Raw genomic sequence first — 26,054 nt, forward strand, 5'->3', positions numbered from 1 at the left:
CTCCTTTGTCTTTTTGGATCGTGACGGGGAAGATATCTTGGACTTCCCCTTCAGTGTCGTCCTCTTAGGCTTGTTGGCATGAAGATTTTTCGGTGTGGATGATGGTGCGTCTTGTTACTTTCAGTGGTCCATTTGTGTCAATCTCCAAGATTGCTTGACGCTTCATCCTTGAAAGAATTGAGCTTCGAATATTGCCTTTTTCTGCTATCATGTCGAGCTTTTCTTCCTTTGACGTTGTCTCCCTATTTCCAGAAAACTTCTTGTTGTCTTCAAATCTTTCCAAAGCTGACTGACGAGGAGGAGAGCTAGCCGTGTTTCATTGCTTCTTAGGTTTTGACAACCTTTAAAAAACAGAGCTTTGGGATGTTGGCCTGTTAAGCCTCTTGAAGACGGAGGTTCAGTTTTGACCACCAATGTGATCAAGTGCTGACGTTCTGGGTCTTGAACGATTCATCCTATTGAAGACTAACGTTCGAGGGGCGGACTTAGGCTCTTCTTGATCTTGTTCAATGCTCACGTTGATGTGTTGAGTGCTAGCATTTTTCGCTTTGCTTGAAATCTTCACGGGTGCATTTGGTGTGAAGCTAAGTCCAACTTTGTTGTTGTTAACTATGTAACCATGCTTCTTCAACTTCTTTTGAGTCTCGGTGAGGTCACGTTCTTTATTGTTGACGGTGTTTGAAACCTTCTTTCCAAGATTCGAAAAAGAAGCAAAGTCATACCCAACTTTTGACATGAGTTTGTAGGCGTTTGGATCAAAACCTTCTTCGGTCCTCTTGGTTGGGAGAAAGCTTGGTTCCACCCCTTTTGGTAGAGCTTTTACGAAGCCTTGTGGTAATCTTGCAACCTTAGTGTCGCTTAGTTGTGTCAGAGGTAAAACTACATTCATCTTGAGCAACTTTACATTATCCCTATGCCGCTGTGCATCGGCTTTGCTTGCTCCAGTTTCGAACGGGGATTGACCATTCTTTCTTCTTGACATCGGGATGTATCGAAAGACGGGTGTGTTTGATACATTTGAGGACGTCCTGCTCCCTTTGGTTGTTGCAGGTTTAGCAAGCTCATCATCGTTCTTGCTTGAAGACGGCATATCTTCTTCTTCTTGCTTCTTGGGCATGGCTTGCCACTCCTGCTTTTTAGGTGTTGCTTTGCCCTTGGATTTGATCTCTTTTGGAAGAGCTTCGGGCACCATGTCTTCATCTATGTAGAACTTGGCATCTGTAAAATGTGATTCGGCTTCGGTGAATGGTTTGGTGTAGCCATAGATCACCTTCACTCCTTCTCGGTAGAATTTTAAGCATTGGTGTGAAGAGTGGACGATACTACTCCATTCGCATAGATCAAGGCCTTCTTAAGAGCAAGCCGTAAGAAGTTCTTGCATCAATCACGTGGAATATCATACTTGACTTGAGTTCACCAATAGTCATATCCACTCGGATCATGCCCATCGCTCTTTGTCCTCCTTGATTAAAACCTTGGATTAGTAAACGACTTAGGGACAGTTCATCCGCCTAGATGCCGATTGTAGTCATTGTTGACTTTGGCATGATGTTTATGGCTGATCCACCATCCACAAGCATGCAGTTGACTTTGTGCTCCCTTACGTACCCAGAGACGAAGAGATGACGGTTGTGAGGCTTGGATCCTAGCAGCAAGCTCTCCTCGATGCGGAAACAAGATACCCGAGGATCAAAAAGCTAATTTTAGTGCTAATTGTTGCAGCTTGAAAGCTTAGACCATACTTTCATGCACATACGGTCATCGTCATGACTCAGTATCCCTTATAATCTATCCTACATAGTCCAGACGTTTCTCAACAAGTGATAAAGTGAGCGTTGGAACTCAGCCAATACGGCTTGGTTTACTGACCCCATAGGGCGATAAAATCTCAATCTTTGGCAAACTTGATAGTAGAGTTCACTACTGGCCTAGAAGATGCAACAACACAGCCCAAAGATGCCCTTGAGCACACCTTGGCTGAACTAACTGTTTCTGACAAAGACTTTTGGTGCCTGTACGTCGACTGTTCATCCAACTACAAATGTTCTAGAGCAAGCTTGGTTCTCATCACCCCAGACAGCTCAATGCTCGAGCAAGCAATGACTTTAGGCTTCAAGGCATCAAACAACAAAGAAAGTATGAGCCCTTATTGGTAGGCCTTCAAATAGCACAAGATCTGGCAATCAAAAAGCTCGCAATCCATTTCGATTATTAACTTATCACTAGCCAGACTACCAAGGAGTATGCAGCAAAGCATCTAAGGAACTTGAGGCATTTCAGACTTACACCCTCACACAGGTGCCACGGGCAGACAACGCTCATCCAAACACATTGCCAGCCTTAGGCTTCGCTTTGGACTACCAGTTCAGACGTTTCATCACGATCGAGTATTTGGGAAAGCCGAGTATAGAAAAAAAAACCAGCAGCTGAAGTGTTACAAGTCAATACAACCCCAATCAAGATCCCATTATCGACTACCTAGTCAATGAGACACTCCCTGCATAAAGATTAAAAGCTAGGACGCTTCAAATAAAAGCAGCACGCTACTACATGTGGAACAACATTCTCATCTGAAGGTTCTTTTTAGGCCAATATCTCTGCTGCAGAACGCCTCCTGACGACTTAAAAGTTTTAAGCTCGATCCACTAAGGAATTTATGGAAACCACTTAGGAGGCCGATCCTTAGCACAAAAGATATTCAATGCCGATTACTACTAGCCTATCTTGCATTAAGACACTAAGGAATTTGCCAACGTTTCAAGCTTGTACCCATACTACCTGCAAGCGAGCTCCACCCCTAGACAAGCCCATGACCATTCATGCAGTGGGCAATCGACCTGGTAGGGCCATGCCGCCCGCTGCTAGGGGTAGGGGCATGATGATCGTGGCTACCGACTACTTCACCAAATAGGTAGAAGACAAGCCCATGACCACCACTATTCAATCAGACATAGAGAGCTTCATATGGAATAACATCATCTGCTAATTTAGCATCCCATAATCTATTGTCACCGATAACAGCCCGTAATTTGTGGGCAAAGACTTGGCGAAGTTCTTTCAAAAATATGGCATCAAGCAGCACATGTCTACACCTAGATATCCCCAAAGCAACGGGAATGCGGAAGCATCCAACAAGACAATCCTAGACTGCCTCAAGAAATCCCTTACAGACAAGTAGGGAAAATGGCCAGATGAACTTCCCAGTGTCTTATGGGCATATCGCACAACAAAGTGACGAGCAACTGGTGAAACTCCTTTCTCCTTAGCATTTGGTCATAAGCAATCATTCCTCCCAATGTTATCGTTGTTGGAAATGTGCCCTAAAACCAATCATATGATGATACTTTACGGACATTTCACATGTTAAACTAATATAGTTTAATTTAAAGGGCAAAGATTATTGTTTGAAGCCGTCTCATATAAATGTTATACGCTTAAACAATAAGTCCAAGGAATATGTAATTGGGAGAATGCGATCTAAAAAAGTTAGATTCATGAGACAATTCTCTTTCATATACATATCCTAAACGTTCCTGATCATAGGATTGCCAATTGGGCATTGACAGTCCGTTAAGATCAGTACGTGCTATGTCTTCTCTTAGGGAGAGTGACTGGTCTCGAGTCATTGGTATGACTGACACCAAGACAAGTACGTAGGTGCTCAATAGAGAATGAGTTCACTAAACACAATCAACAAAGAGTTCTCATACTCATGTCACATGAGAACTCATGGTTGAGATAATGCAAAGTAGTCCTTTGACCTGATGCATCATAGTTATCTTGTGGTTAGGTCCTTGATCTTTGACTATGTAAAAGTCACTCCATCCAAGGGTGTCCACCACATAGTTGGGGTTAAGCCACTTAGCCATGGAGGCAAGTGAATGCGCAACAAGGGATCTCTAACCTTCAAACTGTTTGAGGGAAAATACTCTATGATATGATTAAGAATCTCTGGCCAGAGTATGAATGAGATTTAGGAAGTCGTTCCAAATCACATTCAAGGTAATTATATAAGTAAATGAATCACATTGGATAGTAGACATAAATAAACTATCAAACCAAACAATGTGGTCAAGAGTATTGTATTAGAGAAATACCGTATTGCATTGTAATCCTAAACTGAATAGGTTTTCCACCTCTTTTGATTAGCTTGGGTAACCATGACATACTGCTAGGTGTCACTCATGGTTTGTGGAAGCCCTAAACTTGTATAATCACTAAAGGCAGAATTGAAAGTAAGTTTCAATTCACAATCGATTTGAAAGAGTTCTAATCACCCACTGCCTCGCTAAAAGGAACCTAATGGATCGTACACCATGTAAGGTAGAGATTGAAGAAACAACAGAGATGAGTAAGGATAATTAAATGGTTTAATTATGGCTAGAATTAATTAATATGTTAATTAATCACACGAATAAGTTTGTTATAGACCTCGGGTTAGTTTTGGGCCACAAGGCCCAATGGGATTTGAATGTCAAGCCCATTAACTCAAGTTGTATGACAACTTGAAACCACAAAGGGCTTGAAAGCCCAATGAACCCTTAATGGCAGGCCATATAGAGAGGGGTAGTGAACTTGGCTTAATTGCAAGTTTGCCACTCCATTGTGAGGTGGCATAAAGGCAACTTTATAGCCATTTCATCCTTAGGGTTTCTTTTGGAGAAAAGATGAGAACACAAGCTCCCTTTTCTCTCTAAGAGGCCGGCCACCCTAGAGGATTTTAGCTAGCAATCTTACTTCCTCTAGGTCACTCATCTCTTCTTCAAGTCCTACCTTGGTGTCGAGACTTAGAGGTTCTCAACTTTGGAAACTTGGAGAATCCTTTCAACCATCCTCATCCAAGAAATCCATGGAGCTAAGAAGCAAGGAATGAATGCCCTCTCCTTGGGTGATTAGCCTTTGCTTATGCAAAGAGGAATCAACAAAGGTTTAAAATTTCTCAACTCACTTTGTTCTTAAGTAGAGTCATGGTTCACATAACTACTAGGCTTTGAATTTCATGGGTAATGTTTTGTTTTAAGTGCATACAAGCATGATTCCGCCTTTAATTGTTAATTACATGCCATATATGTTGCTCAAATGAACATGTTTTTCACAAAATTTCCTTCAATCGTGTTAAACATCAGCACCATACTGCCAACTTTGGAGCAGAACAAAAAAGAGATGGCCAAAAATCTAGATTTGGAAAAGAAGAAATGCGAGAAGGTAATTACCCGCATTGCAGCCTACCAGAAGTAGCTTATCTCTAGCTACAACAAAAAGGTAAAGATCCGGCAGTTTCAGCATGGAGATCAAGTCCTAAGAAAAACATTCATCACTGCCCAAAGAAAAGGCTCTAAAAAGATGAATCTTATATGGGAAGGTCCATACAAAATCCGTAGAGTAGGCGACAATGGTAGCTACACATTTACCACTATGAGCGACAAAGAGATCGACAAGCAATGGAATGCCTACAACTTGTAAAAGTATTATGCATGACTTCCTACTTGTCCCTGAGCACTTCTCGAACGAAATAAAACTCGAAGACTCAAGCAGCTTGACGAGCACTACCTCGAAAGCCAATGACTACCCAGTTGCTATGCAATCAGCTAAGTTTGATATCCTTCATCTCATTTTCAATGAAGATTTCGAAAGCTATACATCACTTGGCTCGACTGCATATCTGCAACAACTGTCTACTCTTACTCTCATTGAAGATCATGCCTAATCAATGACCTATCGCAGGACTTATGCCCCTCCAGTGACCAACCTTGCACTCCCCATAGGAGAGGGTAAACTTCGCACTCTGAATATCTAGACGTGGATAGGTCGAGTTACCTTGGTGTAACTAGAGGCATCCATAGAAGTAGCCATAATGGTATTTTTCAAGGCTTAGCTAGATTGAAGATTTTAGGCATTTGGCTTGATCTGCAGGACCCAGACTCATAGACAGATAAGGCATGTTGTGCAGCTCACCTTTTGGACGACTGCCCATGAAGATGGACCGCAGTTAAGCATATTTGATATGACCAGCTGCTGGCAACCCCGGCTGAGCATTCTGTATATAACCAACTAACGATCTTCGTGTTACAGAATAGTATTCCTACCCGTTAGAGGAACATCCTTTTTTAGCATTCGCGACTGAGCATCCCTATTGCAATACATAAGTGATCACTGCGATGATACGAAATTCTAGCTTCGGCTATACATATGGGGTTCACATGGTTGAGCATCCTTGATGTGACCAGCTAGCGTAAGGAGATGAGCATCTTGTATGTGACCAACTAACAATCTCTACATATCCCTAGAAACCTAAAGCCGCTGCCAATTTAACAAGCAGCCTACGGTTTTTGGAAGATCCTTAGAAACCTAAAGTCGTTGCCTATTTAATAAGTAGCCAATAGTTTCTGGAAAGTACCTAAGAACCTAAAGCTGCTGCCAATTCAACAAGCAGCCTACGGATTCTGAAAGATCCCTAGGAACCTAAAGTCACTGCCAATTCACCAAGCAACCTACGGTTTCTAGAAGACTGCCTATGGTACACCTTTTGAGTAGTTAGCCACCTAACCATATACAACCACACAATCTTGTGAAAGGTTAACAAGTTAACGCACATATGCACTGCCTAGCGCAGAACAACCCATCGGGTTCACACTGATTCCTAAAGTGATGTGCTACTTGCTACGTAGTCTACGAAATTGGTTACATATAGTACAAAGCATTTTTTCGAACCACTGCCCACGAAATTCCATAGAACCATGCACTTTTGATGTGAAAGGGTAGCAAATTTCGTGTCCCATCAATCTTTAGTATGTTGTGATACAGGCCACGTAGTTTAAAGGATTGGAGAAATGACGACCGGCTAAGCAGCCAATGGTCGGAGGGCAAGAACACAAGATAAAGCTCAGCAATTCAACGCCTTAGAATATCAAAGTTAACAACCAAGAAGTCATGCAGACTCACCTGTTTCTGTAAGTAAGGCATCTGGCTGCTGACTCTTTGGTTAATAGCTTTACAGAGGTCCTAAGCCTAGATTAACAGTCAAATAGGTCATGCAAGCTCGTCTGCTTATTAAAAAGTAGCACGTTTCGCTAACGACCTTGTGATTAAAGATCAAGTGGACCACTAATACAAGACATACAATTATAGAGGACATTCGGCCTTACAAGTTAAAATTTTCAAAAGATGCCTCAAGCAAGTGAAGATTCACACCCGACAACCCGAAGTTGGCACCTAAACTAATGGAGACAGGCTTGACTGCTTTATTCAAAGCAACCTACTCAATTGTTCATTCTATGATTAAAGCTTGAAGCAAGGCAAAGAGACAAAGATAAAGTAAAGCGAAGAAAAACAGTTTATTAATTTCTTGCAAAAACAGTTTATTAATTTCTTGCAAATTGGTAAACTAGCACGAAGGCCAACAGAATTTAAGCAAAGGAAAAAGCAAGCAGGAAAGGGAAAAAAAAAAGTAAATCCTAAAGTTTATCTAAAAAGACTACTCTTCAGCAGAATAGACATCTTCAGCAACCGCATTGAAGGAAATGTTTGGGAAAACTAGTTTATTTAAGCAACATCTATGCATGCAATTAACAATTAAAAGGCGAAATCATGCTTGTATGCACTCAAAAACAAAACTTTACCCATGAAATTCAAGGCCTAGTAGTTATGGTGAACCAAGACTCAACTCAAAACAAAGTGAGTTGAGAAATCTTATACCTTTGCTGATTCCTCTTTGCATAAACAAAGGCTAATCACCCAAGAGAGAGTGTCTTTATTCCTTACTTCTTAGCTCCATAGATTTCTTGGAGGAGGATGGATGAATGGATTCTCCAAGTTCCCAAAATAGAGAACCTCTAAGTCTCCACACCAAGGAAAACATTGATGAAGAGATGAGTGACCTAGGAAGAGATAGATGCTAGTAATATCTCCCTAGGGTGGCCGGCCTTCATTAGAGAAGAGAGAGCTTTTGTGTTCTATTCTTTTCCCTTAGAAAACCCTAATGATGAAAAATGTTATAAAGTCCTTTATATAGTCCCTTCAATTAAGTGACCAAAAAGAACCAAAACCCATTTCCTTCTCTATATGGTCGGCCTCCTTGTGCCTTTGGGCTTTTGGGCCCTTTCAAGTTTTTAGTCACTAAGTTGTCATACAACTTATGTTAATGGGCTTGATATTCAAATCCCATTGGGCCTTGAGGCCCAAAACTAACCTGAGGTCTATAACGAACTTATTTGTTTGATTAATTAACATATTAATTAATCATAGCCATAAACAATTAAACCATTTAATTATCCTTACTCATCTCCGTGGTTTCTTCAATCTCTACCTTACTCGGTGTACGATCCATTAGGTTCTTTTTAGTGAGGCAGTGGGCGATTAGAACTCTTCAAATCGATTGTGAATTGAAACTTACTTTCAATTATCCCTTTAGTGATTATACACCTTTAGGGCTTCCACAAACCATGAGTGACACCTAGCAGTATATCATGGCTACTCAAGCTAATCAGAAGAGGTGGAAAACCTTTTCAGTTTAGGATTATAATGCAATACGGTCTTTCTCTAATACAGTAATCTTGACCACATTGTTTGGGTTGATATTGTATTCATGTCTACTATCCAATGTGATTCTTTTACTTATATGATTACTTTGAACATGATTTGGAACGACTTCCTAAATCTCATTCATACTCTGGCCAGAGATTCTTAATCATATCATAGAGTATTCTCCCTCAAACGGTTTGAAGGTTAGAGATCCCTTGTTGTGCATTCACTTGCCTTCATGGCTAAGTGGCTTGACCCCAACAATGTCATGGACACCCTCTGACGGAGTGACTTTGATATAGTCAAATATCAAGGACCTAACCACAAGACAACTATGATGCCTCAAGTCAAATAACTACTTTGCATTATCCCAACCATGAATTCTCATGTGACATAAGTATTAGAACTCCTTATTGATCGTGTTCAGTGGACTCATTCTTCATTTAGCACCTACATGCTTGTCTTGATGTCAGCCATACTAATGACTCAAGACCAGTCATTCTCCCTAAGAAAATACGTAGCACGTATTGATCTTAACGGACTATTAATGCCCAATTGGTAATCCTATGATCAGGAACATTTAGGATATGTATACGAAAGAGAATCATCTCATGAATCTAACTTTTTTAGATCACATTCTCCCAATTACATATTCTTTGGACTTATCGTTTAAGCATATAACATTTATATGGAACGGCTTCAAACAATATTTTTATCCTTTATATTAAACTAGATTAGTTTAACATGTGAAATGTCAGTAATGTATCATCATATGATTGGCTTTAGGGCACATTTCCAACACGCATCGCTCCCAGCAGCATCAACTTTATGCGTTTCACCTACAACTACCCCATCTCAGGCAGCACTGTCATCAACCGCCCCTACCTGGGCAGCACCGCCTTCGGGTGCACCTACCTAGGCAACTCGATCCTAAGCTGCTCCACCAACGACGCTCTTGAAGGAAAACTTAAGCATATCCTTAGAAGAAGTAGCAAAAAGCTCGAGGTCCTTATCAGAGAAGGCATAGTCATATGCCATGCCAATGAAATGATCAATATAGCCAAACTTGTAGAAGTCAACTTGACCTTGGGCAAGGACAACCTCAAGAGTAGACTTCTCGCTCATTAGCTGTTTATTTTCCTCAATCAGGTCAGTACGAGCATTCTGCAACTCATCTAGTTCCTTCTTCAAGTTCTCCCTGGCAGACAACGCTCTTTGCAGCTCCACTTCCTTGGACTTAAGTCTACTGACGACCTTCTTGAGTCGGACAACGTCATTATGCATGGCGAGTAGCTTTACATCCTTGGCATCACGGGCATACCAAAATTCTAAAATAGCACACTCAAGGTCTTGTACTAGCAACGCTTGGACTTCAATCTCCTTCTCTACAACACCATACTTCCCCCAGATCACGTCAAGCTGAGCATTCAAGTCACTGATATCTTGGCGAGCGATCTCAAGCTGTTGAGCAGTAGAGGCAGACATCAAATCCCTTCAAAAAGGCAAGTTCAGACTCCAACTCTTTAATTTTATCAGCAGCTAAGCAAGCCTTTGCTACCATGGCTGCCGCTATTTCCCTAACAGCCTTGGCGTCATCCTGCTCTATACGAGTGTACTAGACTGCCAAGATTATAGATTTCTGCATTATAGCAAGTAGGGAACCCCTTCGCGACTGAGTTTCATACATCATAAAGAAACTAGAGTAAACAACTTTACTCACGCCATTAACAAAGTTAGCACATGCCTCCATGTCCTTAAGCAAATCAGGTTTTAATAGCGCATGGATCTCGAAAAACTCCCCTAAGGCTGGTTTAGCAGGTTGATCACAGCTGCTCATTCAGGTAGACATTTTTTTCTTAACATGAGGGGCCAGCCTTAGCATTGCCTTGGTTGTGGAATCACCATCTTTGCTCTTCATCGTTGCACGCACCTCTAGAATCAAATCAGACTTAGGCACGGAAGGCTGCCTTAGAATAAAAGTAGTCATAAGGGGCACGACAGAACTCCTCCACTGCATAATCCTGTCAACAACTGGTCTAGCAATCCTTGGAGCAGCCTCTTTCTTCCCATTAGAAGAAGTCAAGTCAATAATAAGCCTTTCAGCAGTGGACGAACCCCCGCGAATAGCAGAGGAAGTCTTCGACTTTTTCTCTATCGACGACTCTCCAGCAGGCGATGAAGATCTCTTTCTCCCGCCTTCCCTTGCAGTAGGCTCCACAATGGCGATCAGACGAGCAAACGCCTCACCCTCACCCTTGATCCTCCTAATCTCTTCTAATGAGGGTAACCCACCTTTCTCGCTACAAAGAGGACTGAGCAGCCAACGCCATTCACGGTATTTAGCAAGGATCCTCAAAGCGATGCGCACCTTATTTATGTCTGAAAAAGTTTTGGGAGTTGAACCAAATTTCAAATCTACATAAACGGAGGATGACAAATCAAAAGGCAGCTTAGCAAAAATATAATGCAGCTTTCTTACCATCGATGAAGGCAGTCGAAATGCGCAATCTAAGCGAAGAGTCAGATTCCCACTCTTTGCTGGTCTCAAGGGTCTCCCTAGACCAGTCATGATCCCCATTTGCTTGAGTGATCGAATAACCTATGGCGGGTCCTCAGCTACCCAACACCATCGATGTGACCTATGTCAAAGAAGTACCAAAACTTGTCAGCAGTCAAGTCCAAGTCAAAGAACCCACTTAAGTTGTAGAACCCTACCACCCTACCATCCTTGGCCTTCTTCACGTGAAACCCAGACGGAATTACATGCTTAAACATCTCGAGGAAGTCCCTGAACTGCTCATCGGAACCTACCTTGACATGAGCAACCCTAAAGTAGCCTAGTTTACTTGCAGATCAGCCCTGACAATGCAACGGCGGAATAAATTCATCATTCTTGTGGCTCGAGGAAGTCATGTTCGAAAATCCTACAACAGCATAAGGAAAAATTATTGGAAGACTGCTCGAAGAAAAAAATTATTGCATGGAGCAACGCATCAGGCTGCAACCCAGCTGGCTGCCCCACGGACCCATCACGCCAGGTCTTTCTCTCTCAACCTAATAGGTTGGAGACCTAACGCCTCTTATCACCCTCTACTCAAATGGCCTTGTGGCCCAATTCACCTGGAAAGGGGTTGGGGCCCTCGTGCCTCCCTCTCTCTCCCACATCTCTCAATATTGCACGAGCATAAGTCCAGCAGCCTAAGGCCCAAGCCGAGTAGCGCATAAGCCCAAGCCCAGCGCCGACCTTCCTCCTCCGTACCTAGCCTAACGCACCGAGCCGACTCATCTGCGCCAGCCCTAGCAGCGTGCCAAGTCGACCCAATTGCTATGGCAGTAGCAGCACAACAGCCCACGACTACACTTTTTGCCACTTTCTTGACCCCCGTCAAACAAAAATTTAGCCTCGAGGGTCCGAAAAATCAAGAAGAAAGAGAAAATTAATTTTTTCTTACCTTGGAGAATAAGAAAAGCAATGAAACACAATTCTTTGCACGAGCAAGTGAAGAAGTGATAGGAGAATATTTATGCGACTTATTAGCTTGTTCTTGTGCATTTAGGTTGTTATTTCTTAGTTAAATTAGTATTTCAAGCCATTTTCGTGTGTTTGTAGGTCCAAAGGGTTAAAGAGGCAAAGAAGTGCATTTTAGAGCTTTTTGGAGCAGTTTTGAGAATGGAATGGATAGCTTATGAATGGAACAAGGGAGATGGACGAAATTGAAGATCAAAGGAGGCTAGGAATGAATAATGAGATGAAAGAAATGAAGAAATGAAAATGAAGAACAAAGGGTTCAGAATTGGAAGCCAAAGTGTCTAAAGTTGGAAGTTTCTATTCTTGGAGGTTTCCATTCTTGAAAGTTTCTATTCTTGACTTGGAAATTTCCTAATCCTTCCTCACCTATGTTCCAGCCACAAAAGGATTCCAAAATATGTTAAGACATTTAATTACATATTCTAGAAGCCCTAAACCTTCCCTAAAGTCCATGCCGCACCATCTTGGAGGATCTTCCTTTCTTGCCGCACAAGGAGGTTGGTTCTTGCCTATTTTCTAACCTAAAACCACATTCCCTTTTATTCAAACAAGAAGCCGCACCTTCCTTCCCTTTTCTCTCTTAAATTCTTACCTTAAATACCTTTCCTATATTGTGCCGCATCTTTGTTACCTATTTCTCTTTAAATTCTGATTCTTTCTTACCTATTCAATTGTGGGACAAATTAATTAAGTATTTAAAACCCTTTTCTGAACCCTTGCCGAGTTTGGGAGCCTTTTTATACCATCATTAGCCGCATCCTTCAAGCATTCACCATTATATACATCTAGCCACACCCATACACCACCAGAGGCCATACACAAACATCCTTGCCGTAGCCCATTCACCCTAGACCACCTTCCTGACCCCTAAACACATCTTATACACTTTATCCACCTTTGTGCCGCAGCAAGAAGAAAGAAGGAAGGACTCTTGGATGTTCGAGCTTGATTGTTGGAGCATTCTAGATGTAATTCGTTCTATATTTACAATGTTTAATTTCTTTTCCTTTCGTTTTGCTGGAAACATGAGTGGCTAAATCCCTACTTAGCTAGGGGTGATTTCAAAGCCATGATTATGTGTGCAATATGAGTTGATAAATTCCAGTTATGAATTCTTGAATCGTGAATGCAATTAGCTTAACTGTTTGATTGATAACTTATTTGTGTTTGTTGATTGAGGGTCGACACTTAATTAGCATGCATAAATCTGATGCTAGAGTATAAGGGAGTTTCACATAATCGTTACAAACTTATATTCATATGTAGTGAAGGTCGCTAGTCATGATCGCGTTAAGTTTAATTCCTAGCATGAATGACATGATGTCATAGTTGCAAGTGCTTTGTCAATGCTTATGATTTTCATTGAACGTAATGATCTTTGATTGTATCTCTATTATGATGTCATGTAGGGAACTTTTGAAGAATGCTTTGGGTTGTTGAATGATGTCATCCAATCCAATAATACAAGGAAAATCTGAGGGTTAACTAGTGATGTCACGGTTAATTTGGGACATTGCCGTTCATAATTCAATGAAGGAGTAACTAGAAATTAATTCGTTTGCATACATGTCATGTGTGGAGAAAGAACCTCTAGCTAGCCTATCATCCATCTAATTCAACCAAATTCGTCCAAAACCTGTCTTAAGTTTTAATTACTTGTTTTTATTTTAAATTCGTCCAAAACAAACCCCCTCTTTACTTTCTTGTTTCAAAGTGTTTAAAATCTGTTTTGTTTGTGTTTTTGAGTGTTTTGAGTCAAGCCAAAACCCTAAATTTGTCCAAAGTTGTGTTTAGAGTCAGAAACTGCCTAGTTGGTGTTTTTAGGCAGTTTTGAGTGTTTTTAAGTTGTTTTGAGTCTTGTGAACCTGTTTTGAGTCCTTTGAGTCTATTCAAACGTTTTTAACTTTGTTTTTATGTTTTTGAGTCAGTTTAGAGGTTTTAGCAAGCCCTCATAATCCCCGGTTTAGAATGATCCCTACTTGCATTTATACTACAATTTGACAACAAAAAGGTTTAATTTGAGTGCTTATATATTTTCACATCAAGAAGATTGCTAGGGAAGGGGGAACAAATATCCTCTGGCTTTCTCTCTTTCTTGCGGGGTTTTAATTGCATGCCAAATTTATTTAACCCCATGCTTGACGCAAACTTAAATAGGTTTTGGTGGCAATTACATCAAATTCGGACACAAACTCCATTACAACTTTGGATTTCTACACCTCCTGCCCTTTCGTGCAAGCAACCCAGCAGGTGTGGGGGCATTTGTGGAGCAAAAAATAATCTCAAAAATCATGGAGCTGACACGTGAATTATTTCTCAAGAAAGACACGATTGCCCATATTAAATGAGCAGGGAGCAGCCTCATTCACCATAGGCAGCTAAGGTAGAGCAAGCAGAGATCAATGACTGCTCAAGGCACCCCTGCCTGTAGGAAAAGTCAAAGGTATTTATGATAGAATAATCCCTTATTCTTATCCTTATCATAAATACATTGCTAATCAGATAAGCCTTATTTCAGGTAAGTTATCCTAATCCCATTTATTTATGATATTTAAGTAATTATTCTAAGATATTTATTTACACAAATATCTTAGAATATTCTCATCCAAATTCCACCATATGGCTGGCCACCTCTAAACCCTAGAAGGCCGACCCATCTCCTCCCTTTCTCCTACAAATACTCCATTTATCTCCAAAATTTGGAGAGGTTTTAGCTACCCCTAAAGAGGTTTTTTGCTTCCCACACACTCAAACACATTCTTCATAAAATTCTAACTTTGGCATCGGAGATTCTTCGGCCAAAGCCCCCCATTCATCATAGGCGCATGAGGCTTTTGGCCTTAATCTTAGGTGTTATTATTTTGCAAGTGTAGATTCGTCAATCAAGAAAAGGCGAAAATTTGCATTCACAGTGATGCTGATGCTTGTGGTAGTGGGGTGGAGGACATGGTGGCGATGGCAAAGGCAGTTGTTCCGATGGTGACCATGATGAGACTGTGGAGGTGGTGGTGACCAAGGTGGCGATGGTATGACAATGGAGGATATGGTGGCATTGACGATGGTGGTGGTAACAATGATGAGATGGTGGAGGTGGTGATAGCCATGGTGGTGTAGGTGATGGCGGTGAAGAATGTTGCGTGGTGGTGGCGGCGGTGGTGCTTACATACATAATTTTATTTTATAAAACTCTTTGTTGTATGATGTATATTTTATTTTCTATTGTTTTGAATTTTTATTTATTTTTAGAAAACAGAGGAAATATCAATTTTGATGTTCACATAACTTAGGTTAAATATCGTTTTGTAAGTTTTTTATTTTCTAAGTTTGTTTAAAATAATAATTTTCCAAAGCACTTTTATTTATATAAAAATTGAAAAACTTTTACAAAATGTTAACGGACAAGCTCTTAAAAACCTTTGACAAAAAAAGCTCTTAAAAAACCGGCACTATGTTTTTGGCACTAAAAGTTCAATTTTTTCAATGGTGCATATATATCACCGATTGGTATACATACGAATAGTTAAGATTGAAAATAAATCTCTAAATAATTATGAAAAATTGAATTTAAAAGTTAAAACGTAGCATTGAAAGCGACAAGTAAAAGAAATTTCATTTAATACTAACGAAATATTTCCATTTGGCTATGCCAAAATTTCAAGGAGAAGGATGCTGTTCAGATTTTTGTCATAGAATTTGAGCGAATTCCCATCACTAACGTCGATATTATGGGCGCTCAAACATAAGCCTTATCTCTTCCTCTCTCTCTCCTCTGTTTCTCTCTCATGGCTTCATCGGCAGCCGGTGACCCCTCCGCCGACGAGCCAGTCACCCCGGCAGGCCGCCTCTTCCTCCAGCCCGAAATGAACCAAATAATCAACTGCGCCATCGGATTCCAAAACCCCATAAACATCGACTTAATCAAATCCACCCTCCAAAACTCTCCCCTCCTCTCCAACCCCAGATTCTCCAGCCTCCTCGTCCGCGACTCCGACGGCCGCGAGCACTGGCGGAAGACCACCCACGTCGACATCGACCGCCACGTCATCGTCCTCCACGAACCCCTCACCACATCACCCGTTGACCACGAGACAGCGGTCAACGACTACTTGGCCGAGCTCTGCACCGGCACCGGCCTCCCCGCCGACAAGCCGCTCTGGGAATTCCACCTCCTCATGGCCCACAAGTGCGGCGTTGTTCGAATCCACCACGCCCTGGGCGACGGCGTGTCGCTCATGGCCTTATTGGTGGCTGGTTGCAGAAGAGCTGGGGACGAAGTAAAGATCCCGACTTTTCCTGGGAAGAGAAACAGAGCGAGTAAGGAAAAGGGTTGGTGGGCTATGGTGAATGGGTTTTGGGGTATGATGTGGTTTAGCTTGATATTTGTTGTGGAGTTTGTGATGAGGAGCTTGTGGGTTTGTGACGGTAAGACGGAGATTAGCGGCGGCGATGGGGTTGAGCTCTGGCCGAGGAAGCTGGCCACTGCTCGGTTCCGGCTTCAGGACATGAAGCTAATCAAGAACTCTGTTCCAGATGCGGTAATTGATTTTAAATGCTTCTTGTTTTGTTTTTATTAATTCAATTAGAATGTGGCTGGATGAACCTCTTTCGTGCTAATCTAACATCTAATCCAACAAAATCTCTAAAAAAAAAAAAAAAAAGCCAAAATTTCTAATGTTTTTTTTTTTTTTTGGTGAACCAATATTTCTAAATTTGGTAAACAAAACTTAGGTCTTCATCTGCACATAAAAAACAACAAAGGTTGTGACTGAATTGTATGCCAAAATGCAATGCAGACCATCAATGATGTTCTTATAGGGGTGATCTCCTCAGGGCTATCAAGATATCTATATCACCGAGATCCAAACGGTAATTAAAATCTGAATCTAGTGCGCGTGCAATTAACATTAAAAAGATGGATGAACACAATTGTTCCTTCTTTTCTCGTCAGGTTTGCGTGACGGGACTCGAATGACGGGGATAGGCATGGTCAATTTAAGAAGGGAAGCTGGACTGCAGGTTTGTTTCTATGTTGCAACTTCTAACCTTTTATATGTTTTCTTATGAAATTATTGAAATTTCGACTTGAACGAATCTGATTAGGAATTATCCGATTTGATGAAAGAAAATTCGGGGTCGGGTTGGGGTAACAAATTCGGCATGATGCTCCTACCGGTTTACTATCATAAAAGCGGTGGCGACCCTTTAGCTTATTTGAGGAGAGCCAAGGCTATGCTTGACAGGAAGAAGCAATCTCTGGAGGCTCATTTTTCATACGCAATCGGACTTTTTGTAATGACCTACTTCGGAGCAAAGGTTGCTAGCTGGCTTAATTACAGGATTGTTTGCCATACTACCTTCACTATCTCGAATGTACTTGGCCCCCAAGAAGAAATCACACTTGGAGGCAACCCAATTACTTACCTAAGAGTGAATAATTCCAGCCTGCCTCATGTAACAGCTCTCTGAAATCACTTAAGTTTCTTCTAGGTATATTGATCGTCGAACGGAGCAGATAAGCGATTAAACGTGTAACTTGAATTTTTTTTGCTGGTTGTTAATGCAGGCACTCACAATGCACATGATGAGCTATGCTGGAGGAGCAGATATGCAAATTGTGGCGGCCAAAGATATCATCCCGGACCCGGTGTTTCTCGCAAAGTGCTTTGAGGAGGCCTTGATTGATATGAAGGAAGCAGTTGCAGCTATCCATAGAACATAAGGACCTCTATACAGAGGTTTAATATGAAATGCAGGGAGATTAGTGTTAGATTTCATTGGAATGTAGATTACAAAACTGGGTAGTGAAACTCATACGCCTACTAATCTAGGTATATGTACCAAAAGAAAAAACAGAAAATGTAGATTATAAAACAGCTTCTGGTTTTGTGATTAGAGACTCCTGAGGTTTGCCTTTATATGCTGGTGATCGCAATTCTGGCGATGATGGTGTTGTTATTGCAGAAGGTCAAGACTTGTCGGATGGTTTGCATGAAATTGTCTACCATTAATCATTTTGATCATTTCGTGAAAAATCTCTATTAAATAAGCATACAATGACAAAAATACCTTCAATTTTTATCAAATCATTTTGACATATTGTTTTTTAAATTAAGGGTATTTTTGTCATTTTGATCCTTATTTAACATATTTTTTTCATGGAATGACCAAAATGATTGACGGTAGACAATCTTAAGGACCATTTTTATCAATTTCAAATCTCAGATACCAAAGTGATGAGTGCTATGAATGAATTGGTATTTCAATTAGTATGAAATTTCAAATTAATATGAGGTAAAAAACCTAAATTTTAATTGATACGAAATTAGGAAATAAAATTTTAGGCCTGCACATCCAAAAAATATCAAATTTCGACCAAAAAACCCAAAAACCCAAAATCCAATCACGATCCATCCCGAAATACCAAAACATATTTCGGGAATCCTGAAAATTGAAAATAACGAAATTTCAGTTCAGGATTGGCCTTCAAATTCTCATCCCGAAAATTTTCGGTTTGGATTTGGGATCCCATTTTCAGTTTGCGATTCCATAACAAACCACCCCTATCATAGTTAATTAATCTTATATTTGATTCAAGGATTTAGATTATAATATTAAGGTAATTCTCACTTTACTATACATATCGTGGTTTTTAAACTTTTATACATCAAGTTTTTTTCATCACATTGTCAAAAAAAAAAAAAAAAAAGTGAGGATTGTGGGACACTTTCATACTTTTGTTAGACTTTTTCAAAACCTCTGTTAATGCATGACGTGGCATCCATATAGATAATGACTGGATGTCATATGTCAATCTAACCCCATGTGGACATTAAAAATTTTAAAAACTAGGTAAGACACCAAATTGGGGTTTGTTGGGAGTTTGGAACCTTGTATTACAACAGGTAAACATAGAACCTCTTTTAGAATTAGGAAAAACTGAGTACTGGATCAAGAGTCTGTTGGGCTTGTTAGAAATTTTCATTTTTCAAATGGGTACGGTACGGGGGTGGTGAATGAACACGAGGAATTCAAAACAAAAAAACTGGATCAAGAGCTAGTTGGTGGGGTTTATGGGAATTCACTTTTCATTGGGTAAAGTTGAAATTAAACTTGAAACCTCTTATGGAATACAACACTAGCATGTACACCAAGAGCTAGTTGGTGGGGTTTTGTTTTCTTAAGCTTTGGATACCTTTTGGTAACCTTTAGTTTAAGGGGTGTGCTACTATCCATACACCCCATTTTACTTCTCACACACCCTTGATAATTTCTATCCGTTGATCTTCTTCAATTAATCCAATCCGACAGTTGAAAATTAAAAATGTGTGTGAGAAGTAAAATGGGGTGTGTGGATATCACATCCCTAAGTTTAATTATCATTTTACCCCTTAGTACTACTATATAGTGTTATTCCTCTTTACTTGTAAGTGAGAGGTCTTAGGTTCGATTCTCGCTAAACGTAAAGTTGAACCACATTATTATAGGCTTGTAGCTGGTTCACTGTAAGGCTTAACTCACTCCCCCACACCCCTTAGTGTAAATATTACGTTTGTCAAAAAAAATTACCACTTCCAATTTGGTAGCTTAGAAGGCAGTAGAATTTAAGACCTTCCGCAAAATTACTAGGATATGCAAACCTAACATGATATGTTTTTAATGATATTCACGTACTCATCCAACTTTTCTTTTTAGATTTGTGAGTCTGAACTTGAGATAAAGTCGCAAATGATAATTTGGTTCATCATTGTCACTTTAAAATTATTGTAGTTTCAATTTTGTTGATTTTACCACTATGGTTTAGTTTTATTACCAATTTTATATTTAATTTTTGTCAATTTCTTTTTTATGTGGATGTCACGTATGTTAACACATGGTCCTTTTGGACCTCTAAAATAGTACAAACTTGGGAGAAGTCCAGTTAAGGCTCAAAGGAAGAAATGAAGATAAAAGTCCAAAGGAAGAATAAAAGCCCAAAGAAAGAAGGGAAGATAGAGGCCCAAGGGAAAGAAGACCAAGGCCCAACAGAATTAAAAAGATTATCCTGACGCTATAGATGACCACTCAATAGTCTGATTTTCCTACTAGCAATAAAGTCGAGCGCTTCCTCATATAGTACTTTCAAACCACTATGAGCAAGTTGGCATACTAACAACATTATGACACGAATTCCTAGGGGCAGGTCTACTCGGACACCAACACATGGTGGCCATTTGAGAGAACATAAGCCTAAGAAGGGATATATTTGAGGAAACTTTTAAGAGGTGTCATTTTGAAGGTCATTTGTTTAGTATCTTTGCACTGCATTTCTAATGTTTTAATAGTTCTAAAGCCAATTATGAGATCATACTTTACCAACATTTCACATATTAAACTAATTCAGTATAATGTAAGGACAAAGATTATTATTTAAAGCCGTCTCATTAACTTTTATACGTTTAAATGATAAGCCCAAGGAATATATAATTAACAACAAAATGTAATCTAAAATAGTCAGACTCACAAGACCTTTATATATATATATATATATATATATATATATATATATATATCCTAAACGTTCCTGATCAAAGGATTGTCAATTGGGATTGACAATCCGAATAGACTAGTACATACTATGTCTTCTCTCTAGAGAGTGACTGGTCTTGAATCATTGGTATGAAAGACACCAAGACAAATATATAGGTGCTTAATAAAGAGTGAGTCCACTGAATGCGATCAACCAGGACTTCCCATACTCATGTCATGTGAGAAGTCACTAGTTTGAATAATGCAAAGTAGTCCTTTGACTTGAGGAATCATACTTGTCTTATGGTTAAATCCTTAATATTTGACTATGTTAAAGGCATTTCATTAGAGAGTGTCCACGACATATATAGTTGGGGTTAAGCTACTTAATAATGTAGGCATGTGAATGCACAACAAATGATCCATAACCTTCAAGCTATCAAAGGGGATACTCTATGACATGATTAAAAATCTCTGGCTAAAGTATGGATATGATTTACTAAGTATGTTCCAAATCACTTTCAAGGTAATTATATAGACAAGAAAATCACATTGTGATAGTAGACATGAATGAACTAACGACCAAACAATGTGATCAAGAGTATTGGTTTGGAGAAAGACTGTATTGCAATGTAATCACATATTGAATAAGTTCTCCGACCACTTCTACTTAGCTTGGGCAATTATGACATACTGCTAAGTATCACTCATGGTTTATGAACTCTTATGAGTAACAATCACTATGGGAGAATTGAAAGCAACTTTCAATTCACAATCCAGTAGTAAGAGTTCTAATTGCTACTGCCTCGCAAACTAGAACGTAATGGATTGTGCATCGTATAAGGTAATGATTGATGGATAAAATGGAGTTGAGTAAGGACAGTTAATTGGTTTAATTGTTTTATTGCTAGGATTATTTAATATGTTAATTAATTAAATGAATAAGTTCATTTTAGACCTTAAGTTAGTGTTGGGCCTCAAAGCCCAATAGGATTTGAATAGTCAAGCTCATTAACTTAATTTGTATGACAACTTAAAACACATTGGGCCTTAATCATCCTTGGTGTCAAAAGCTAGAAGTCTATGGAGTCCAACTCAAGGAGATGGATGAAGGCCTTCACTTAAGGTGATTATCCTTTGCAAGGAAAAGATGAACTTCAAAGGTATAACAAATCTCAACTTTCTTTGTGAATTTGAGTTGAGTCTTTGGTTCACATTTGCTAGGGTTTATATTTCTTGATCTAAGTTTTGTTTTTTAGTGCATTCAAGCATCCTTCCGCCATTTAATTGTTAAATGCATGCATATATGTTGCTCCATGAACTTAACATGTTCAAAGCTTTCCTTCAACTAGTTCATTAAGTAGTAGTGTTTGCGTGGTATATCTTTAACAATCGAGTATAGAATTTCTTAAGACTATTTTTGTGTGATGGACTTTTAATTTTCAAGGAATTGAGTCTAAATTAAGACTTATTTTAACTACGTCCACTGGAACTCGATTTTCATCTCATTTTGCTTCCTGCAACTCAAAAGTAAACACTTTACTCTATGAAACTAAAAATCATTCTACTTTGACTTGTGGATTCTCTCTTCTCCCTAAAAAATAAAAAAGCCACCCCCTGGAACATAAATGGGGCTCACAGTCCAATAAGACTATGTCACATGTGTTATTGGATCTGATTATAAAGTTCCATTGTGTGTTAACATTAAAGCTTATTTTTAGCTACACCACCAGAACTCGAGTTTGATTCTACATAACCCTCTAACTCAAAAATCATTCTACTTTAATTTGTTGACTGTCTTTTCTTCTTGAAACTCAAAAGTCGTCCCTGGAACATATCATATGCCATGAATTTGAGTATAAATGTCCACCAATTTTTTTTTTTTTACAAAAATTAAATTGGTGGGACATTTCTGTGTAAGCTTTGCCCGATAAATTGGTTATTTTGCCTGACAAATTTAGCAGGTTACAATACACGTGTAACATTCTTTAAACATTGCCTTACGAATTGGTTCGTTGGGAAAAGGTTTGATATTTTACAACAGGCAGAGATCCTTCTTCTTCTTCTTCCTCGCGCTATTTCTCAATTTTCACTTTACCCTCTCTATCACCATCTCTCTCTCACTCTCGAGCTCGAATGAAGGTATGTTATCCCCCACATTTTTTCTCTTTAATTTTTTTTTTTAATTTGAGAATTTGACTTATATGTGATGTGTGAATGGGTGGGGGTGGGGAGGGACAAGGCTGGGAGCGTACGGGCAACCGGGTAGAGTTTGTGTTTGTGTGTGTGTGTTGAGTTTTAGGAATTGTTTTGTAATTTTGTATGAATTTTATGAAATATCGTCATTTTAGAAAATTTTAATTCCTAGAAATTTTAAGAAGTTTTTGAAAAACTAGAAATTTTTAGGAAATATTGGATATATTGGAAATAATAGAGGAATTTTAGGAATTATTTATTTTTTAGGAATCTTATAAATTTTAGAAATTTTATATGAATTTTCTAAATTAGTGTTTCTTTATTGTGAATTGTTTTTCTATTTTCAAGGAATCTTATAAATTTTAGAAATTTATATGAATTTTCTAAATTAGTGTTTCTTTATTGTGAATTATTTTTCTATTATCTAGGAATCTTATAAATTTTAGAAATTTATATGAATTTTCTAAATTAGTGTTTCTTCATTGTAAATTTTTTATGTCATTGTGGTTCATCACCAATGGCCGTTGCTCTGCGTTCGGGTCAGAATGAACCGGCAACAGAGATGAGGGATATTCCATTGGCGATGACCAAAGGTACCCAGGCAACCATCATCGAGTCGACTACTGAGTCCACTCCATCAGCTTCATTGGTCCGGGAGCTCGATTTACCCGATGTATTCAAAACCAAAAATGGCCCGGTGCTTTGCTAGCCCCAGCACTTGTGGTGACGTCGTGGAAGTCGATGCCCATTCGGTGCCATGCCCCCGAGGGAGGCTCACTGTAGAGGCTTGTCCTCAAACCAAATCACTAGCATAACGCAAGCCAAAGTCCTGGTCGTTTACGACCAAAGACATCGGCGGTGGACGTCAAAGTCAACAGCTTGTTGACTCATGACATGAGAGTCGTCATCTGCACTAAGGCCATCTCCAACCGAAGGGTCCAGAGGGCCAGAGGGCCGAAAATAGCTCTAAAACCGTCTCCAACCGAGGGTTAGGCTTGAGGACTCGGAAATCTGGGAGGGCCCCATGGAATCGGAGAGGGCTGAAGGGCTGGCTATTTTTTTTTTTTTTTTTGATAGTTTTCCTATTGTTATCGGTTATAACCGACAGTAATAGGTATTCATAGGCAAAATTTGTTTTTTATTTACTATTAGTGTCGGTTATAACCGACACTAATAGTTTGAATTTTTTTTTTTTAATATAACGGCTAGCTTTGTAGCTAGCCGTTGGGTTTTTTTTTTAATTTAAACATTTATTTTCTTCTATAAATATGGTGAAGTTCTTTCAATTCTTCACTTCATTTGCAATATTTCCTTCTTCAATATTTTTCAATATTTCCTTCAATATATTTCTCAATATTTCCTTCAATATAATTTCCAATATTTCCTTCATCTATAATACTTGTTTCAATTTTTCAATAATTTCCTTCAATATTTTTTCAATAATTTCCTTCATTTTTTCCTATAACTTATATTCACAAAATTTGTTTCATATTTTTTTTAAATTCCATTTTTTTCCTATAACTTCTATTTCACAAAATTTGTTTCATATTTTTTTTAAATTCCATTTTTTTCTATAACTTCTATTTCACAAAATTTGTTTCATATTTTTTTTAAATTCTATTTTTTTTCCTATAACTTCCTAAGCCATTATACAACATTAAATTAAATTAAGTAACATGAAACAACATTAAATAATATGAAACAATATTTAAGTTGTAGTTTTTAAATAATAAATTATGTTTGGCCTTATGGCCCTTTGGCCCTCGGTTGGAGACGATTTTTTGTGAAAGGGATAAAACGAGCCCTTTGGCCTTCTGGCCCTCAATTGGAGGCAAATATTGCCATATACTGTTCATTAAAATATTAATATCTTGGAGAATCTTGGAGGGCCAAAGGGCTAAAACGAGCCCTCTGGCCAGCCATCGGTTGGAGATGGCCTAAGTGACTTATGCTCACCTACATGGAGGAAGCTAGCGCCCTAGGTGCAGTAGGCGATAAAGAGAGAGATCTTGGTTAGTGTGCTTTATTGTACTTTTACTTATTTATTGTATTTTTAAATTAATACACTTGTTTTGTTTGTTTCAGGTAAACTTTTAGATCGACTTGGAAGTGTTGGGTATTGTTCATGTACTATCAGACTTGTGCATCTCCGCCTAATGTTATGATTGATCCACCCCATAAGTTTATGGAAAGGATAGACGAGTGGCACTAACTCCCAATGATTTTCATAGCCCATAATTTTTGGTATGTTTTTAAAATTTCATTTCAATTTTTTGTTTTTTAATTTAAGTTCTTTTGAAATTAATTAAATTTTTTATTCACAACGAAAATCGACGACGAATAAGGGTAATCCAACACTCTGGTTCTCAGCCCCTTACTTTCCAAAAGTCGACGATTGGGGGATACACATGCCAATTATGGCAACTAGGTGGCTGACAACATTTATTTAAGTATTTCGTTCAAAAAAATTAATTTCAAAATTACATTACACTTACAAATTTTAAAATAATATTGATAAATTTAATTGGTTTTTTTTTTTGTAGGCTTCTATGTCGCAAAGAAAGACGAGTACCTCACCAACCTCTGCTAGCAGCAACCGAACACGCTACTAGAGTAGCTGACACTTCATCTGGATGTGCCTCCAGAGTTGATGATGGACTAGGTTGGAAGACCAAAAGGCTGAGAGCTCCGCGACCTAGGAGTGGGTTGGGTTTAGGACCTTGGGGGTTCTTCATCTAGTTGTCAGCCTCCAAGCGGGACGTCTTCTAAACTACAATAGGTGGAGATGGAGTTAGATACCATGTGTTAGCGAGAAAAGCTTGGGAAGAAGCTGCGTGCCAACAAGAGTAGGAGTTTCGGCAGTACATTGTTAGGGTGGCGTATGCAATGGTACAAGTTCGGTTCGTTGTCCCAAGTTAGTCAATGCATTTTACGCAAGAAGAAAGTTTTCATCGGGTAAACATTATTTGCCCGACATAATTTGAATAGTCATCGGGCAAACATTCGTACGACGACCTTTGCATGACTAAAATTGCTAGACGTTTGTTAGGTACGTCTATCCTTGTAGGCATGTTTCCAGTTACTATATGGTCTCGTTACTTTAGCTAGATCAGAGGAATGTGTTTGGAGCAACATTTTGAAAGTTAGGATATATCGCACTTACTTATCATACTTGTCTTGTACGAGGATCGAGATGAGACATTGGGAAAACGTCCATGCTAATTCGCCTCGTTCCTCAAAAACGTTAACGTTCCTCAAAAACGTTAACGTTCCTCATGGCAGAAAAACTGTCTCATCGAAGTGA

At 39.2% G+C, this 26,054-nt stretch overlaps 1 protein-coding gene and 1 long non-coding RNA gene across 3 annotated transcripts; both read left to right on the forward strand.

The window, feature by feature from the left end:
- Nucleotides 1-15,690: 15,690 nt before the first annotated feature.
- Nucleotides 15,691-17,964, forward strand: LOC126623614 (wax ester synthase/diacylglycerol acyltransferase 11-like). Its single transcript, XM_050292563.1, has 5 exons — nucleotides 15,691-16,584; nucleotides 16,843-16,915; nucleotides 16,998-17,065; nucleotides 17,150-17,500; nucleotides 17,613-17,964. The coding sequence occupies exons 1-5, from the start codon at nucleotides 15,832-15,834 to the stop codon at nucleotides 17,766-17,768; spliced, it is 1,401 nt and encodes a 466-aa protein (XP_050148520.1). The 5' UTR covers nucleotides 15,691-15,831; the 3' UTR covers nucleotides 17,769-17,964.
- A 4,584-nt stretch (nucleotides 17,965-22,548) lies between these two features.
- LOC126624058 (uncharacterized) lies at nucleotides 22,549-25,816 on the forward strand. 2 transcript variants are annotated; one of them, XR_007623976.1, is made up of 3 exons: nucleotides 22,549-22,696; nucleotides 24,836-24,994; nucleotides 25,294-25,816. It is a non-coding gene; the product is annotated as an uncharacterized LOC126624058 (long non-coding RNA). The 2 variants fall into 2 exon arrangements; XR_007623977.1 differs by lacking the exon at nucleotides 22,549-22,696 and adding an exon at nucleotides 24,361-24,762.
- The last annotated feature ends 238 nt before the right edge of the window (nucleotides 25,817-26,054 follow it).

Source organism: Malus sylvestris, chromosome 5, assembly GCF_916048215.2.
Source record: "Malus sylvestris chromosome 5, drMalSylv7.2, whole genome shotgun sequence".
In the NCBI taxonomy this organism is placed as follows: Eukaryota; Viridiplantae; Streptophyta; class Magnoliopsida; order Rosales; family Rosaceae; genus Malus; species Malus sylvestris.